This window comes from Esox lucius, chromosome 5, assembly GCF_011004845.1.
Source record: "Esox lucius isolate fEsoLuc1 chromosome 5, fEsoLuc1.pri, whole genome shotgun sequence".
NCBI lineage: Eukaryota > Metazoa > Chordata > Actinopteri > Esociformes > Esocidae > Esox > Esox lucius.
Window position 1 is genome coordinate 2673250 of NC_047573.1, and position 16997 is coordinate 2690246.

Genomic DNA, 16997 nt, shown 5'->3' on the forward strand with positions numbered 1-16997 from the left:
GAAGCATGTTGGAGTGCCTGTTGGAGGGTCAGTTGAAATCTAATAACATTGTAACAGGTTTATCTTTGTCCTCAAGGACAAAAGGGAAGGAACAAAGGCACATAAACAAAATGGGGCCTAGTGGGGGACATTGGCTGGACCTCTGTGACCATGGACAGGACAGTAATCTTGCCGTAGTTAGAAAAGGAGGACGGGCTGCATCTATATTGTAATAATTCTCTTGCAATTAATCCGAACTTTCCTATTATCAACATAAATGTCTGAATAAGGAAGGTCATAATTAAATTGAGGTAGCAATGATGTCCTTGGACATTTACAAACATTTTAAAAATAAATGTTATTAAAAACTGTTAAGATCAAAATATATATTTACAAGCATTGTGGAAACATGTAGTGCTAGTGAATTGCTTTGTCCTAAGAGTGATGTGTAAAGAGAGGTGTGGTGAATGTTTTTAGTGGATATTCATCTACAAATACTTGAAATTTAATAGAGCATTATAACTCTCTGAATTTGGAGAGTTGTTGGCATTTAAGGTGCCAGGTGTATGTAAATAAATTACCATATAAATGGTAATTTTGAATGTGGATAATGTTAACTATTAACTATTGAAAAGTTATAGAATTGAAAGAAAAAAATGTGCAACTGCAATTTGACCCAGGAGTTATAACAATGGGTAAATACTCTGGTGGCTTCTTGCCATCCCCAGTGATAGCCTGCCTTGTGACTGACTCACCTCTATGTCCAAATAAAGAAGTTTCAAAATAATCTGAGGAATTGTCCCATGGCCCATCTCCATATAGGGCTGAGCCCCACCATTTATAAAGAGGGATGCAGACCAGGAGAGACACACCAGGAGAGCGACAGACCAGGAGAGCAACAGACCAGGAGAGACTGACCAGGAGAGACACAAGGTGCCGCCAGGTAAGCAGAAAGAGCTAGTCTGCTGAGAGTCTCGTTATGGTACCTGAAGAGGCAAAAAATCATCAGTTACAAAGCTGTTCATTTGATTGATTCCGTATTTTTATTTTTTCCTTTTTCAGTAGCGATCCTCTGAGAAACAAACTAGTCCAAGAAAGAACCACTAGCCAAAAACAGGTAAGGATCATAGTATTTTACTCAAAGCAGTTTAATTTCCAATGGTATCTACCACTGAATACATTTGGGACATCAAATGTTTTATTGCTAGTATGGTTGTTTAATTAATAACTCATAATGCATGAAAATGTGTTGAGATACAGTCTCTTTTAAATGAGAATTTTATTTTTATTCAACCAGGATACAGATTGAGTGTCAGAGTTCAGGGTAACACTTTACTGTAGGAAAATGCCCATACATGCATTATCACGCACATGTTAATAATGTATCATAATAATAATTAATAACGTGCATAACGTACCATAAGGCTTATTATAACAGACTATGATTGGCTTATAATGTAACTTATGTAGGAAACGGTAGGGCAGGTAAGCAGCAAGTGGTCGCTAACAAAAAAAGCAAACATCCTTCACACTGTGCCAAAAGCATAAATCCACTGAGTGGCTATTATGATGCTGTATTAGCAAGAACCGCTACACTCAACTGAACAAAAAGACCATCCCAGGGCCCCGCCCCCTCACACGTCTGGCCGTGCCCTCTGACGGCTGGTGGTTGCTACTCCCCATCTGAAACCAATGTTTTCGTCTGTGTCCATTATCAGGAGATGAATCTATTGCATTTCTTTCTCCATACTGTGGTTGTCTTCCTGGCTACCAAGATGTCATGTGGGTGAACGCTTGAGAGTCCACTCGCATTGAGCGGATGATTTTAGTTAGCTTTGAAAATTCCTGAGAATGAAACTGCGGGTGGATGTACACCAGGGCTACCCAACCCTGTTCCTGGAGATCTACTGTCCTGCAGGTTTTCTCTCCAACTCTAATTTAGCACACCTGATTCTAATAACTAGATAGATTAAATCCTTTATCAGATTAATCACAAACGGGGTTGAAGAGAAAACCCACAGGACAATAGATCTCCAGGAATAGAGTTGGTCAGCCATGATATTCTCTATGTAAAGACATTCTCTGTTCTTCTCTGCTCAGTTTTTCGAGATGGGAGACATGTTGATGGAGGAGTTTGGGGTGGCAGGTCCATTTCTGCGTAAACCCGACAAGGAGCGTATGGAATGTCAGACTAGACCTTTTGACATAAAGAGGGAGTGCTATGTGCCTGACCCAGAGGTGGAGTTTGTTAAGGGAACGGTCTCCAGTAGAGACGGGGCCAAAGTCACAGTTCAGACTGAGTTTGGAAAGGTAAATGTTTTCTTACTTTGATTTCAGATTTTTCTGAAGGTATCATTTAACATGGGGGAAGTATGTACAACTTCATATAATTAGTGATTTGCTTTTACCTTTATTTATAATAAAGAATAGATCTGTACTTCTGACATTTCTTGCATCTGCTTTCAGACTGTAGTTGTAAAGGAAGATGACTGCCACCCCCAAAACCCGCCAAAGTTTGATAAAATTGAGGACATGGCGATGTTCACCTTCCTGCACGAGCCTGCTGTGCTGTTTAACCTCAAAGAGCGTTATGCAGCCTGGATGATCTACGTGAGTACCAACCTGCTGTCTGATATCTCCATTACTGCAATGCTCTTCTTTCTGGTTACCCCGACAAATCAATAAATAAACGTCAATTAGTGCTGCACACGGCTGCTAGAATCCTAACTAGAACAAAAGAATTTGAACACATTACTCCTGTACTAGCCTCTTTACACTGGCTGCCTGTTAGTGTTAGGGCTGATTTTAAGGTTTTACTCTTAACCTATAAATCAATACATGGACTTGCTCCTACTTAACTTGCTGAAATGATCCAGCCATACATACCTACATGTAACCTTAGATCGCAAGATGCAGGCCTTTTAATTGTACCTAGAATTTCTAAACAAACAGCTGGCGGCAGGGCCTTTTCTCATAGAGCTCCACTACTGTGGAACGATTTGCCAATTAAGGTAAGAAATGCAAACTCAGTGCAAACTTTCAAGTGTCTACTAAAAACTCATCTCTACAGCACGGTCTATGATTAGGTGTAGCCTGGCCCGGGGGCGTGAAGGTGACCAGAAAGGCTTGATACTGTCCACCCTTGCTGTCTTGCCAGGTGGGCTCTCATCGCCACTGGGAGGCCCTCCCTCCAATGCCTCTCGGGGTCCGAATCACTGGCTTGTTGTTGTCTCTCTTTTGCGCACTTGTGCAATTGGGCTGAACTCTGATGGAAATACCCGGCCCTCATTCAGGGTGGTTGCGGTCGGTGGGTGTCCCTTTGGTTGATGCTTGGGAATGTGGCTGGATTGATTTCTTGCCTGTTTGGCCCTGTCCGGGGCCTCCCCCAGATAGGGCCACAGTGTTCGCCGGAACCCCCTGTCTCAGTCCCAAGGCCTTACGCTGCTATATTGTTGTGCCAGGGAAGTAGGGTCAATTCTCATTCTCCACTATAAATCCTTGTTGATACGAGGAATGCATATTCAGAATATTCCCAGTCTCCTCCCGTTTTGAACATGAGGTCCTGGCCCACATCTGCAAAGTACCTGGCTTGGAGGACCCGTTGCTGTCCCTGTCCAGAGTCCTCCTGGTTGTGTTGAAGATCGAGACGATGCCTGACGATTTCAGCTGCCACTGTGCTGACACCTCCCACTCCCCCGTGTTGTCCCTGTCCTTGTCCATCTGGTCATGCTTCTGACCTGGTCTAAGTTTAAATAGACTCTAGACTCAGCCCGCATGCATTTATTAATTATTTCAATTGTAATCTTAATATGTTCACCTGGGACAGCCAGAAGAGGACTGGTCACCCCTCTGAGCCTGGGTCCTCTGAAAAAGCACTTTGTGACATCTGCTGATGTAAATTTGATTGATTATATTAAAACCTTACAAGTCATTCACACTTTAACCTACATCTCTCCCGTCTCCCACAGACCTACTCAGGACTGTTCTGTGTCACTGTCAACCCCTACAAGTGGCTTCCAGTGTACGATCAGTCTGTTGTCAACGCTTACAGAGGCAAGAAGAGGACTGAAGCTCCTCCTCATGTATTCTCTGTCTCTGACAATGCCTACCAATACATGCTGTCAGGTAAAATGCTCCTTTTGCTAAATAGAAAAACAATGGGGAAAAGAGAACTAAATTAAATGACAATGACTGGTACTTTTCTTTCAGACAGGGAAAATCAGTCCGTCCTCATTACGTAAGTCATTCAACCAAAGCTTATAATTTGAGGCTATTTATAACATAAAGACATTTATAAATAGCTGCATGTATGTTCATGTCCAGTGGAGAATCCGGTGCTGGAAAGACTGTTAACACCAAGAGAGTCATCCAGTATTTTGCCAGCATTGCTGCTGTTTCTGGAAAGAAAACTGCTGCAGAAGAGAAAAAGGTAGAACCTCCTTTTCTATCCTAATAGAAACACCCTTTATGGGTCTATGTACATTGACTAAGTCTATTTCTGTTCACACAGTACTGATGATATTCACAACAGAATTTGAACACGATATGTATGTTGGTTTCTAGGGAACCCTGGAGGATCAAATCATCCAGGCCAATCCTGCTTTGGAGGCTTTTGGCAACGCCAAGACCATCAGGAATGATAACTCCTCCAGATTTGTAAGTTTTTCCCTCTTGTTTGAGAAGACATGGTTATCAAATCATATCACCCTATTATATATGTATGTGATTTAATTCATGTTTTCACGAAATCACGCAGGGTAAATTCATACGAATTCATTTCGGGGTCACTGGGAAGCTTGCATCGGCTGACATTGAGACTTGTAAGTTAAATCTGATCATGTTTGAACCACTGTAAGTGATCATATTCATAAAGGGATCTTTCTTTTGTTGCATGCTAATCAGATCTTCTGGAGAAGTCACGTGTTACTTTCCAGCTCAAGGCTGAGAGGGACTATCACATCTTCTACCAGATCCTGTCCCAAAAAAAACCAGAACTGCTTGGTGAGTATTACTGAGATTTAACTAGGCACTGAACACTAAAGTTTATTAGTGTCTGTATGAACTAGGTACTGAACACTTATTTTTTTGAAAGACAAAGAATAACAGACATGCTTGATGTTCAACTTTGCTGTCCACATCTTTTCAGAGATGCTTCTCATCACCAGCAATCCCTATGACTATGCCTTCATCTCCCAAGGAGAGATCGCTGTAACTTCCATTAATGATTCTGATGAACTTATGGCTACAGACGTAAGTTGATGTTCATGGAAAATCTGACTTTTCTCTTGGCGTCTGAACACCTTTCTTTCCAATATCAAAATGCCCTTTCATACTGAACCAGGATGCCTTTGATGTTCTGGGCTTTTCCCAAGAGGAGAAGAACGGCATTTACAAGCTGACTGGGGCCATCATGCACTATGGCAACATGAAGTTCAAGACCAAACAGAGGGAGGAGCAAGCAGAGGCAGATGGCACTGAGGGTAAAAGCTGAGCTTAGCTTTGCACTTCAACGTAATTTGTTTACCAATAAAACGTTGTCTTTTCTAGATGTTGACAAAATCGCATATCTGAGTGGCCTGAACTCTGCTGACCTGGTGAAAGGGTTGTGTCACCCAAGGGTCAAAGTAGGAAATGAATGGGTCACCAAAGGTCAGAGTGTTGACCAGGTGAGTCATATTTAACAAGATTCTTAGAGAGATGAGCATGTCGTACTGCTATTTTTCATGAGATGCAGTTGAATGCATTATCAGGCAGAAATGGCTTCTTGAACATTCAAACGTTGATGTTGATGTGCATTAATAACAAATTGTTGTGTAGTCTTTAAATACAAATAAAAACTTTGATTGCAAGCCTATAGGCTATATGGATCATGCCTGTGATTTCCCAATGGGCATGCTTTTTATTCCAGGACTAGGCTTAATCTGTCTGGATTAGGTGTTCATGTTGCCTAAATATTTTGTAGGTTTACTACTCTATTGGTGCGCTGTCGAAGAAAATCTACGAGAACATGTTCCTTTGGATGGTCATAAGAATCAACGTTACTCTGGACACCAAAAATGCTCGCCAGCACTACATTGGTGTGTTGGACATCGCTGGCTTTGAAATCTTTGATGTGAGTGTTTATGGTTTATTTGACAAAAGGTCTAATAACAAAACGATTCATCTAAACCCTTGAAGCCAAAAAATCTAAGAACTGAATTTCTTTTCCAGTTCAACACCTTTGAGCAGCTGTGCATCAACTTCACTAATGAGAAGCTGCAGCAGTTCTTCAACCACCATATGTTTGTGCTGGAGCAGGAAGAGTATAAGAAGGAGGGAATCGTCTGGGAGTTCATTGACTTCGGCATGGACTTGGCTGCCTGCATTGAGCTCATTGAAAGGGTTGGTGTCTTCCGTTTTTACCTGTGTTGAAAGTGTAGCATTTATAAGGACAATCTTTAAGTTTTTCTAATATTTATTCACTAAGGTTTTCCTTAAATGAATGTATTTTGATTCCTTCCCTCTAGCCCATGGGTATAATGTCCATCCTCGAAGAGGAGTGCATGTTCCCCAAGGCCAGTGATGCCACGTTTAAAGCTAAGCTGTATGACACCCATCTGGGTAAAAATGCCTGCTTCCAGAAACCCAAGATTGTTAAAGGCAGGCCAGAGGCCCATTTCTCCCTGGTTCACTATGCCGGCACAGTTGATTACAACATTGGTAACTGGCTGGTGAAGAACAAGGACCCATTGAATGAGACTGTGGTCGGACTCTTCCAGAAGTCGAGTCTTAAGTTCCTGGCCAACCTCTTTATCAGCTTTGCTGGAGCAGATGGAGGTAGAATGTTTTTTTTATCTGTAAAGACTAATAAACAAACTACTAAAATAAATCAACACTTGACACAACAGTTTGTTTTTTATAAAGGCGAAGAGAAAGCAGCTGGAGGGAAAAAGAAAAAAGGCTCTTCCTTTCAGACTGTGTCTGCACTACACAGGGTAACTCTGAGTTTTAAAACCACATTCATAATTGGAAATACAGTATTGGATTGGCGTGTTACTTTTAAATTCTACTTTTGTCGTACTCAAAGGAGAACTTGGGTAAACTCATGACCAACCTGAGGTCCACTCATCCCCACTTTGTGCGCTGCCTCATCCCCAACGAGACCAAGACTCCTGGGGCCATGGAGAACCCCCTGGTCATGCACCAGCTGCGCTGTAACGGGGTGCTGGAAGGCATCCGGATCTGCAGAAAGGGCTTCCCCAACCGGATCCTGTATGCTGACTTCAAACAAAGGTCAAAACATAAATTCATAAATGTAAATAGATGCAACTGCCTGCCTAACAACATTTTTGTATATTAAAGGATTCTGATTTTTATTCAGATACCGCATCCTCAATCCAAATGCTATCCCTGAGGGCCAGTTCATGGACAACATGAAGGCAGCAGAAAAACTTCTAGGCTCCCTGGACATTGACCACACCCAGTATAGATTAGGACACACCAAGGTACATTTTCTAAAAACATGATAGGCTTGATGCATCCGTAGGTAGAAATAGTGACAAAGGCCAAACAACCGGTTACCAGTACAGCTATAAAAATCTGTGATAACTTAGACAATGTCTCTGAGAACTGTGGTTGTGAGAAAATGTTTGTGAATCACCTGATGACCTAAAATATCTTCATCTTTATTTCGTCACTTACATCTTCAGCATCTGTTGTCGACCTTTTTACAGGGTTGCAAACAGATACTGTTGTTAAAAAGTGGCACTTCTGTAGCCAAATATTGATATATTTTGTTGTTATATTTTTAAGAATTAAATGACATGGTAGGATGATGCATTGGCCGGTGATATAGTTGAACATTTTGATTGTTTGCTTTTTGCCTGAAGTCGACCTTTGAAACCGGGACCCAGTTGCGAGAAAGAGTGTGTGTTACCTGCATAAATGGTAACAAATATATTCAACAGGTGTCCTCAATGACCTGGTACAGATGATACAACAGCGTGAATGCTATGAGACAAACCACCCCCTTAATCAAACTTTGTGCAATACTTCCTGAAAAGAACAAATTCAGACAGGTGACAAATTAAAGGAAAAACCTGAATAAATGAGTGGAGGAACATAATGAATGCAGATGCTTTAGATGTACTGGATGATGCAATTAAACAGTTAACATCCTATCATTCTCTGCACCATGCATACAAATGCTGTGCAGGCCCAGTTGACATCGACTTTGGATCAAGATGAAAAGAGGGTTGGTTCTTAGTGAGTTTGCAAGAGGGTTCATTATTGGATCTCTTCCGGGATAAAAATGCTTCCATCCATAGGGCATGAGGGGTCACTGAATTGTTGGATGAGTATTAAAATGATGTGAATCATTTGTTATGGCCTTTGCAGTCATCAGATCTCAACCCAATTGAACACCTATGGATGATTTAGAACAGCCATGTTAGACAGCGCTCATCAGCACAATCATCAAAACACTGAATGTCTTTTGGAAGAATGGTTCTCCAGTAGTTCCAGAGACTTGTAGAATTCATGCGTATTGAAGCTGTTCTGTTGGCTCGTGGCCCAACATGTAACTGAGGCATGTAACTGAGACATTTGGTTGGTTTTTCCTTTATTTTGTCACCCGTTTGCATATGCCGAGTATTCAGGTCTGGCTACATAAAACACTAGAGTTGAAATTAAAATCTTGAAATTCAAAAAAATAAACTGTCCAGTAAATAAAGTAAAGAAGATCACATGGATATGAATGAAACATTTTGACGTTCAATGGCCGAAGTTTTTGAAATACTAAATTTGTTCTATATGTATACATATCTATCAGGTGTTCTTCAAGGCTGGTCTCCTGGGGACCCTTGAGGAGATGAGAGACGACCGTCTCTCCCTCATCATCACTGGCCTACAGGCTCAAGCACGTGGTCTAATCGCCAGATTTGAGTTCCAGAAAATTGTTGAACGCAGGTAAAAATATGACAAGATACGATATCTGTAGACAATATGGTGAAGGTGGAAATATTGTCTAACAAGTTACTCACATTAATTTTCACAGGGACGCATTGCTTGTGATACAATGGAACGTGCGTTCCTTCATGAATGTCAAGAATTGGCCCTGGATGAAGATGTTCTTCAAGATCAAACCTCTGTTAGTTTCAGCAGAAACAGAGAAGGAGATGGCCAACATGAAAGTTGAATTCTTGAAGCTTAAAGAGCTTTTTGCTAAAACAGATGCCCGTAGAAAGGAGCTGGAAGAGAAGATGGTGTCCCTTCTTCAAGAACAGAATGATTTGAAAATGGCAGTGCTATCTGTGAGTAAACTTAGTGTCCATGCTTCATTATAATGTTAAACAATGAAATACTTCAACAAGCATGAACAGCAAATGAATAAATCAAACTGTTGTTGTACATGTTGTTGTACAACTCAGTAACAGTTAAGCATTTAATTTCAGAGTATTACATTTGGTTATATGTCACTTAAACCAAGAGGAAAGCAAACAGGTCTACTTTGGAATTGAGCATGACTTAAAACAGAAATGTAATAAGTGCCTATATCATTAGTCAATAAAAAATCTAGTATCCAAATATTTTTTAACATAAACATCTGAACATTGGTGAATTTGATGTATATTATGTTTAAAATATAGTGACATGTTTACAGTCAGAAGACACCATAAGTGATTCGGAAGAACGATGCGAGGGTCTCATCAAGTGCAAGATCCAGCTTGAGGCCAAAGCCAAAGAACTGACTGAGAGACTGGAGGATGAGGAGGAGATGAACGCAGAGCTGACTGCTAAGAAGAGGAAGCTGGAGGATGAGTGCTCTGAACTCAAGAAGGACATTGATGACCTGGAGCTCACCCTGGCCAAAGTGGAGAAGGAGAAACATGCCACAGAGAACAAGGTAACATTGTCTTCATTCTTAGGATGGTATACAGTGAATTCAGAAAGTAGTCAGACCCCTTCCTTTTTCCATATTTTGTTACCTTACCAGCTTACTCTGAAATGTATTATATTGATCTTATTCCTCATTAATCAACACACCATAACCCATAACAACAAAGCAAAAACCAGTGGTGAAAACAAAATAATTTAAAACAGATATATCACATTTACATTCAGTTTTCAGAGCCTTTGCTATGACACTCTAAACTGACCTCATGTGCATCCTATTACCATTGATAATTACTGGGATGTTTCGACAACCTGATTGGAGCAGACCTGTGGTAAAATCAAGTGAATGGGCATTATTTGGAAAGGAACACACCTGCGTATTCAATGTTGCCCAGTTGAAAGTGCATGTCAGAGCGAAAAACAAGCCATGATGCCATTGAAGGAATAGTCTGTAGAGCTCTAAACCAGGAATGTGTCGAGGCACATCGGGAAAAGGGTCCCCCAAAACACATTGGCCTCATTCTTAAATAGAAGAACTACCACTCTTCCTTGAGCTGGCTGTCTTGGTCTGGGAGGACACCCTGAAAGAGCTGCAGCACTCCACCAATCAGGTTATTATTGGTGAGTAGCCAGATGGAAATCACTCCTCAGTAAAATGCACATGGCCCCTTTGAGTATATTAAAGGGCCCCTGAAGGATTCTCAGGCCAAGTGAACTCTTTTGCATCAAATCTTGAGGAAACCTCTTATCACCGGGACAAGAATAAGAATATCCTTACGGTAAAGCATGGTGGTGGCAGCATAAAGCTGTGGGGATGTTTTTCAGTGGCTGTGGGTGTGACTGAGAGACTGGTCAGAATAGAGGGAATGCTGAATGGAGTAAAGTAAATACAGAGCCTTTATGAAAAACTACTTGAGAGCGCACAGGACCTCAGACTAGGATGAAGGTTCACCTTCCAACAGCAGAATGACCTGAAGCACAAGACAATGCTGTGGTGGCTTTGGGACTGTGAATGTCTTCAAGTGGGTCACTACCCAGACTTAATAATATAATGGGATATTGTCTGAAGATTGATGTATATATTTATATATATTAGAGTAAGGCTGTAAGGTATCATCATTTGTAAAAAAAAGTGAAGGGGTCTGAAAATGCTGCTCTCTTTTCTTAGGTTAAAAACCTGACCGAAGAGATGACAGCTCTGGATGAAATCATTGCCAAGCTGACCAAGGAGAAGAAAGCTCTACAGGAGGCACATCAGCAAATCCTGGATGACCTGCAGAGTGAAGAAGACAAAGTCAACACTCTGACCAAGGCCAAAGCCAAACTGGAACAACAAGTTGATGATGTCAGTGTCAAACCGGAATTGATCATATTGACAAGGGAATTATTAATGTGAAAAATTATTTGCTAATGTTCAAATGTTTTGCGTTATTAGCTTGAAGGGTCTCTGGAGCAAGAGAAGAAGGTGAGGATGGACCTTGAGAGAGCCAAAAGAAAGCTGGAGGGAGATTTAAAGTTGACCCAGGAAAGCCTAATGGACCTGGAGAATGACAAGCAGCAGACTGAGGAGAGGCTGAAGAAGTAAGATATCAAGAATATATATTGAAACCCCCCCCAAAATTATTCAAAGAAATTAGGAAAGACCAAATTAATGGATATGCTTTACTCAATAGGAAGGACTTTGAAATTAGCCAACTCAACAGCAGAGTTGAAGATGAGCAAGCCATGAGTTCCCAGCTCCAGAAGAAACTGAAGGAGCTGCAGGTATTTTAAAATCCTTGTTGAAAAGGGAATATTTTAATAACACTTTTTTATGTTCAATAATAATAACCAGAACATTAAAATTCCTGTCCTTTCAGGCTCGTATCGAGGAGCTTGAAGAAGAGCTGGAAGCTGAGCGAGCTGCTCGTGCCAAAGTGGAGAAACAGAGAGCTGACTTGTCCAGAGAGCTGGAGGAGATCAGCGAGAGGCTGGAGGAGGCCGGAGGAGCCACTGCTTCCCAGATTGAGATGAACAAGAAGAGGGAGGCTGAGTTCCAGAAGATGCGACGAGACCTCGAAGAAGCCACTCTGCAGCATGAGGCCACAGCCGCCACTCTGAGGAAGAAACACGCTGATAGTGTAGCTGACCTGGGAGAGCAGATTGACAACCTCCAGAGAGTCAAGCAGAAACTGGAGAAGGAGAAGTGTGAGCTCAGGCTGGAGTTAGATGATGTGGTCTCCAACATGGAGCAGATTGTCAAGGCGAAGGTCAGTGGATTTATCATCGCAAAATCCATTTTTTTATAATCTTATATCCTAAACTAAACTGCGCATGTTCTTATTTTCAAATTAATTAAGGCTGTGTTGACAAAAAAATATATGCTTTCAGACAAACTTGGAGAAAATGTGTCGCACTCTAGAGGACCAGATGAGTGAATACAGAACAAAAGCTGAGGAAGGACAGCGATCCATCAATGACTTCACAATGCAGAGAGCCAAGCTTCAAACTGAGAATGGTACAACAAAATCAATGATTACACCATGTAATGCAATGACAAAATTGACTAACACTAACAGCCACTATAAATAGCCCCTTTTTGCAACAAGAGTTTTGATGAAATGATTTGATTCAGGTGAACTTGCCAGACAGTTGGAGGAAAAAGACTCTTTGGTCTCCCAGCTGACCAGAGGTAAGTTGTCTAATGTTCAGCAGATTGAAGATCTCAAGAAACAGCTAGAGGAGGAAGTCAAGGTATGTATTCATACTACATATGTATAGTCCATTATACGTTCCATTAATTCTCCGGCTGAGTGACAGACGATATTGTAAATCCATTTACCAGGCGAAGAACGCACTTGCCCATGCAGTGCAGTCTGCTCGCCATGACTCCGATCTTCTGAGAGAGCAGTATGAGGAGGAGCAGGAGGCCAAGGCAGAGCTGCAGAGGAGCATGTCCAAGGCCAACGCTGAGGTGGCCCAGTGGAGAACCAAGTATGAAACTGATGCCATTCAGAAGACGGAAGAGCTTGAAGAAGCAAAGTAAGGATGTTGTCTTGCTTTCTCCTCACATCAAACCTAAAGTAACCAACTTTGTCTGAAGAAGCAATACAATAGTGTTTGGTGAATGATACATAAACTACCAGTAAACAAGCATTACATATTGGCTTTAAACATGTAAGCTGCTCCTAAATGCATTCATATTAATGTCAATCTAGGAAGAAGCTAGCTCAGCGTCTGCAGGATGCAGAGGAAGCTGTAGAAGCTGTAAATGCTAAATGTTCCTCCCTGGAAAAGACCAAACACAGACTCCAGAATGAGATTGAAGATCTGATGGTGGATGTAGAGCGATCCAATGCAGCTGCCGCCGTTCTGGACAAGAAGCAAAGGAACTTTGACAAGGTATTATTATGGGATGCAAAAGTTCTCTTAACTTTATTATCATGATATACTGTTTATTTAACATGCCCGTATAATTCTAATAGGTCCTGGCTGAGTGGAAGCAGAAGTTTGAGGAGTCTCAAGCTGAGCTGGAAAGCTCCCAGAAAGAGGCCAGATCTCTCAGCACTGAGCTCTTTAAACTCAAGAACTCATATGAAGAGTCTCTGGATCATCTGGAGACCTTGAAGAGGGAGAACAAGAACCTGCAAGGTCCGACCATTCGTTAGATTTTCAGTATGCTGAGTTATTCCAATACTGTGATCGCAAGACTCTGATACATTTTATTTTCCTCACAGAGGAAATCTCTGACCTGACTGAGCAACTTGGTGAGGGAGGAAAGAGCATACATGAGCTGGAGAAGATCCGTAAACAGGTTGAGCAGGAGAAGGCTGAAATACAAACGGCTCTAGAGGAAGCTGAGGTGAGACTGACATATATCTACGGGCAGGAATTGACCCCATTTTCTGCTGATGAAACGGTCTTATAATTATACAAACTTTGAGTGCTGTTTTTTCTTAGGGCTCCCTGGAGCATGAAGAGGGAAAGATCCTGAGAATTCAGCTTGAGTATAACCAGGTCAAAGCTGATATTGAACGAAAACTTGCAGAGAAGGATGAGGAAATGGAGATGAATAAGAGAAACCAGCAGAGAGTAGTAGATACCCTGCAAAGCTCCTTGGAGTCAGAGAGTCGCAGCAGGAATGAGGCTCTCCGGCTGAAGAAGAAGATGGAGGGAGATCTGAATGAGATGGAGATCCAGCTGAGCCAGGCCAACAGGCAGGCAGCAGAGGCCCAGAAGCATCTTAAAGGACTCCATGCCCAACTGAAGGTAACATTTCCACATTGTCGAAACATAGACACTAGTGCCTGTAGGTGAACACTGCACATTTGGTTAAAAGGGAAATGATGAAGCTAAACAATTCTAACAATATCAAATCATACATTCTTGCCAAAGGATTCTCAAATGCAGCTGGACGATGCTCTCCGTGGCTGTGAGGACCTGAAGGAGAACTTTGCCCTAGTGGAGAGACGCAACAACCTGATGCAAGCTGAACTGGATGAGCTCAGGTCCTTGGTGGAGCAGACTGAGAGAAGCCGGAAACTGGCTGAGCAGGAACTGCTGGATGTTAGTGAGAGAGTTCAACTGCTACACTCACAGGTAATGCAATGACAGAGGAAACCAACTGATAGCCTTACTCAATTAAAACTTAAAAAATGCAAATATGAAATAAAAGATTATTCCTCATTCATATCTATAGAACACAAGCCTGTTGAACACAAAGAAAAAGCTTGAGGGCGACACAAACCAGCTTTCTACTGAAGTAGAAGAGGCAGTGCAGGAATGCAGGAATGCTGAGGAAAAGGCCAAGAAGGCCATTACTGATGCTGCCATGATGGCAGAGGAGCTGAAGAAAGAGCAGGACACCAGTTCTCACCTGGAGAGGATGAAGAAGAACATGGAGCAGACCATCAAAGACCTGCAGCACCGCCTGGATGAAGCTGAACAAATTGCCATGAAGGGAGGCAAGAAGCAGATCCAGAAGCTGGAGGCCAGAGTAAGTGCTGTCTGAGACTAAGCTACCTTTTCTTCTATTATATTTTTAACATATCTAGGTTTAATATGGAATAGTAACAACATGAAGTAAAATAGTGTCCCTATCGTATTTTTAGGTGAGGGAGCTAGAGACTGAGCTAGAAATGGAGCAAAAGAGGAGCAGTGATTCTGTGAAAGGAGTCCGCAAATATGAAAGACGAATCAAGGAGCTCACCTACCAGGTACATTACATTTGAAGGTGTGGTATTAATTCATGTAATCAGAATCAAATTACGGTAAATATATGAACCTCTGTTCTCTCCTTTTTGGTTGCAGAATGAGGAAGATCGTAAGAATTTGAGCCGTCTACAGGACTTGGTGGATAAACTGCAGCTGAAGGTCAAATCCTACAAGAAGACTGCAGAGGAGGCCGTAAGCAGAAAACCTTCCATCATCCAACTGAAACATCTGTCAGTTACTATTTGTGTGGGCAGGAGACTAAATCATCAATATGTTTCACAGGAGGAACAAGCCAATTCTAATTTGGCGAAGTTTCGCAAGATTCAACATGAACTGGATGAGGCAGAGGAGAGAGCTGACATTGCTGAGTCTCAGGTCAATAAGATGAGAGCCAAGTCTCGTGACGTCGGTTCCAAGGTCAGTAATGGCAGTTTTTGTCTTCAGTCAATTATGCTTGGGAAATTCTCCCATTAAATATTTAACAATTCAATAGCCATAGTGTCAATGTTTTCTTTGAGAAAATGCATTTTTCCATGCCTGTATAAGTCTGCACACTCTATCTTAAAATGGGTTCCCAAACTTTCTTGGCCGACGACCTCATTTCAATATCAAAAAATTCTTGCAACCCCAACCATGTGAAGAAAAATTATATAACCGTAATTTTTTTATTTGAGGCTATGAGAGTCAATTGTAAAACACTCTCCCCAACCCCATTTTCATACCAGGTGGCCCCATGTGGGGTCGCGACCCCAAGTTTGGGAACCTCTGGTCTAAAATGATACTTCATAGGCTTACCTGTTGAAGTTTGTCCTTTATAGATATATTTTTTTGGTTTGATTAAGGAATTCAAATTAAACAACGGTTGTTTCTACAGTAACATTTGCTCATTGTCTTCATAACAAGGCACTAAAACAACAACGCTGACATTCATTATGTTTTGACCCAAAACATTTATAATCAGTAAAAACACATATACTACACTGCAAGAAAATATGTTCGTACCCAAGTCTTTGCACGCAGTATGGCACTAAATAATATTTCCATTTCTCTTCTCTGGCACAGAAGGGAAAGGACGAGGAGTGAGGGGGTATCATGCTAGCAATCAGCAGTCAGGTCAGTTGGTGTGATTGACAGAGTCACCCCTGTTTATAGCAGTCACCTACCTTGGAATGGCAAGCAAAATTGTTTTTAAAAATAATTAGAATAAAGATTGTAGTTTAGAGTCTTTACAAGATTTATGTAATGTTACTTGGATTACTAAAATAGTAAAGAAAGTTTTGGGCAGTTTCACAAGTTTTATACTATATGTTTGTATTATATGTATTCCATTTGCTATTAGACTCATTGGAGATCTCACATTGTTTAGTTTTTTTTGAGATCCACAATATTTAAGAAAACATGTTTTAAGAATTTGTGGTTAATATAACTTTTCTCCACCTTCTGTCACAGAAAGAACCTGAAAAAGAGTGAAGCTCTCAGATGGACCTTTCTGAAAATCTCTTGACTGTAGTGCTTTAGTTGTTCTCTATTTCCCATGTAACATGAGCTAAATAAAGAATTAATTAAATAGAAATGGCATCTCTCTGATATTGTACCTTGTGTGCCAATGTCTTTTTGGATGAAGGAATTTAAAATGTTTAACATTTTGCAAACAGTAGTGTCTGTAATAGAATGTTGGCAATTCTCTTCATATTGTACAATAGAATAATGCTAACATTGAACATATCTTGCCAAAGTTTTGAATAAATTGTGAGTAATAGTTAAGGTACGTCTTTACCATAATATATTTTGGTTTGTTTAATGCATGTAATATGTAAAACAATGGTCAGATGAGGAATACTATTTTTGAATGCTTGTAAAAACTGTGCAAAATGTGTACAGAAATCTTTTTCTCCATATTTATTTAAATTGCTTTCCGAAAGCCTTCAGACCCCATGACTATTTTGTTTTGT

General features: G+C 41.1%; 1 protein-coding gene across 2 annotated transcripts; it reads left to right on the top strand.

Moving 5' to 3' along the window:
- Positions 1–854: 854 nt before the first annotated feature.
- On the top strand, positions 855–16158 carry LOC105029872 (myosin-7). 2 transcript variants are annotated; one of them, XM_029119866.2, is made up of 39 exons: positions 855–922; positions 1042–1096; positions 2080–2289; positions 2446–2589; positions 3948–4104; positions 4189–4216; positions 4303–4408; positions 4543–4635; positions 4736–4799; positions 4882–4980; positions 5126–5229; positions 5321–5459; positions 5527–5645; positions 5942–6091; positions 6190–6360; positions 6486–6795; positions 6883–6953; positions 7046–7251; positions 7340–7463; positions 8789–8925; positions 9014–9269; positions 9620–9862; positions 11021–11197; positions 11288–11433; positions 11526–11616; positions 11712–12101; positions 12223–12349; positions 12467–12585; positions 12677–12873; positions 13050–13233; positions 13317–13482; positions 13569–13693; positions 13792–14100; positions 14227–14430; positions 14531–14827; positions 14943–15047; positions 15142–15237; positions 15328–15462; positions 16108–16158. In XM_029119866.2, the coding sequence occupies exons 3-39, from the start codon at positions 2089–2091 to the stop codon at positions 16126–16128; spliced, it is 5811 nt and encodes a 1936-aa protein (XP_028975699.1). In that variant the 5' UTR covers positions 855–922; positions 1042–1096; positions 2080–2088; the 3' UTR covers positions 16129–16158. The 2 variants fall into 2 exon arrangements, with proteins under 2 accessions (XP_028975699.1, XP_028975700.1); XM_029119867.2 differs by having other exon boundaries at positions 872–922; positions 1045–1096.
- Positions 16159–16997: the final 839 nt, after the last annotated feature.

What these genes read in the sequence shown, in the direction of transcription:
- LOC105029872 (XM_029119866.2), top strand. Translation starts at nt 2,089, where the DNA reads ATGGGAGACATGTTGATGGAGGAGTTTGGGGTGGCAGGTCCATTTCTG. An exon ending in AAGGTCAGAGTGTTGACCAG is followed by an intron (nt 5,646 to 5,941) that starts GTGAGTCATATT and finishes AATATTTTGTAG; the next exon opens with GTTTACTACTCTATTGGTGC. An exon ending in TTCAACTGCTACACTCACAG is followed by an intron (nt 14,431 to 14,530) that starts GTAATGCAATGA and finishes TCATATCTATAG; the next exon opens with AACACAAGCCTGTTGAACAC.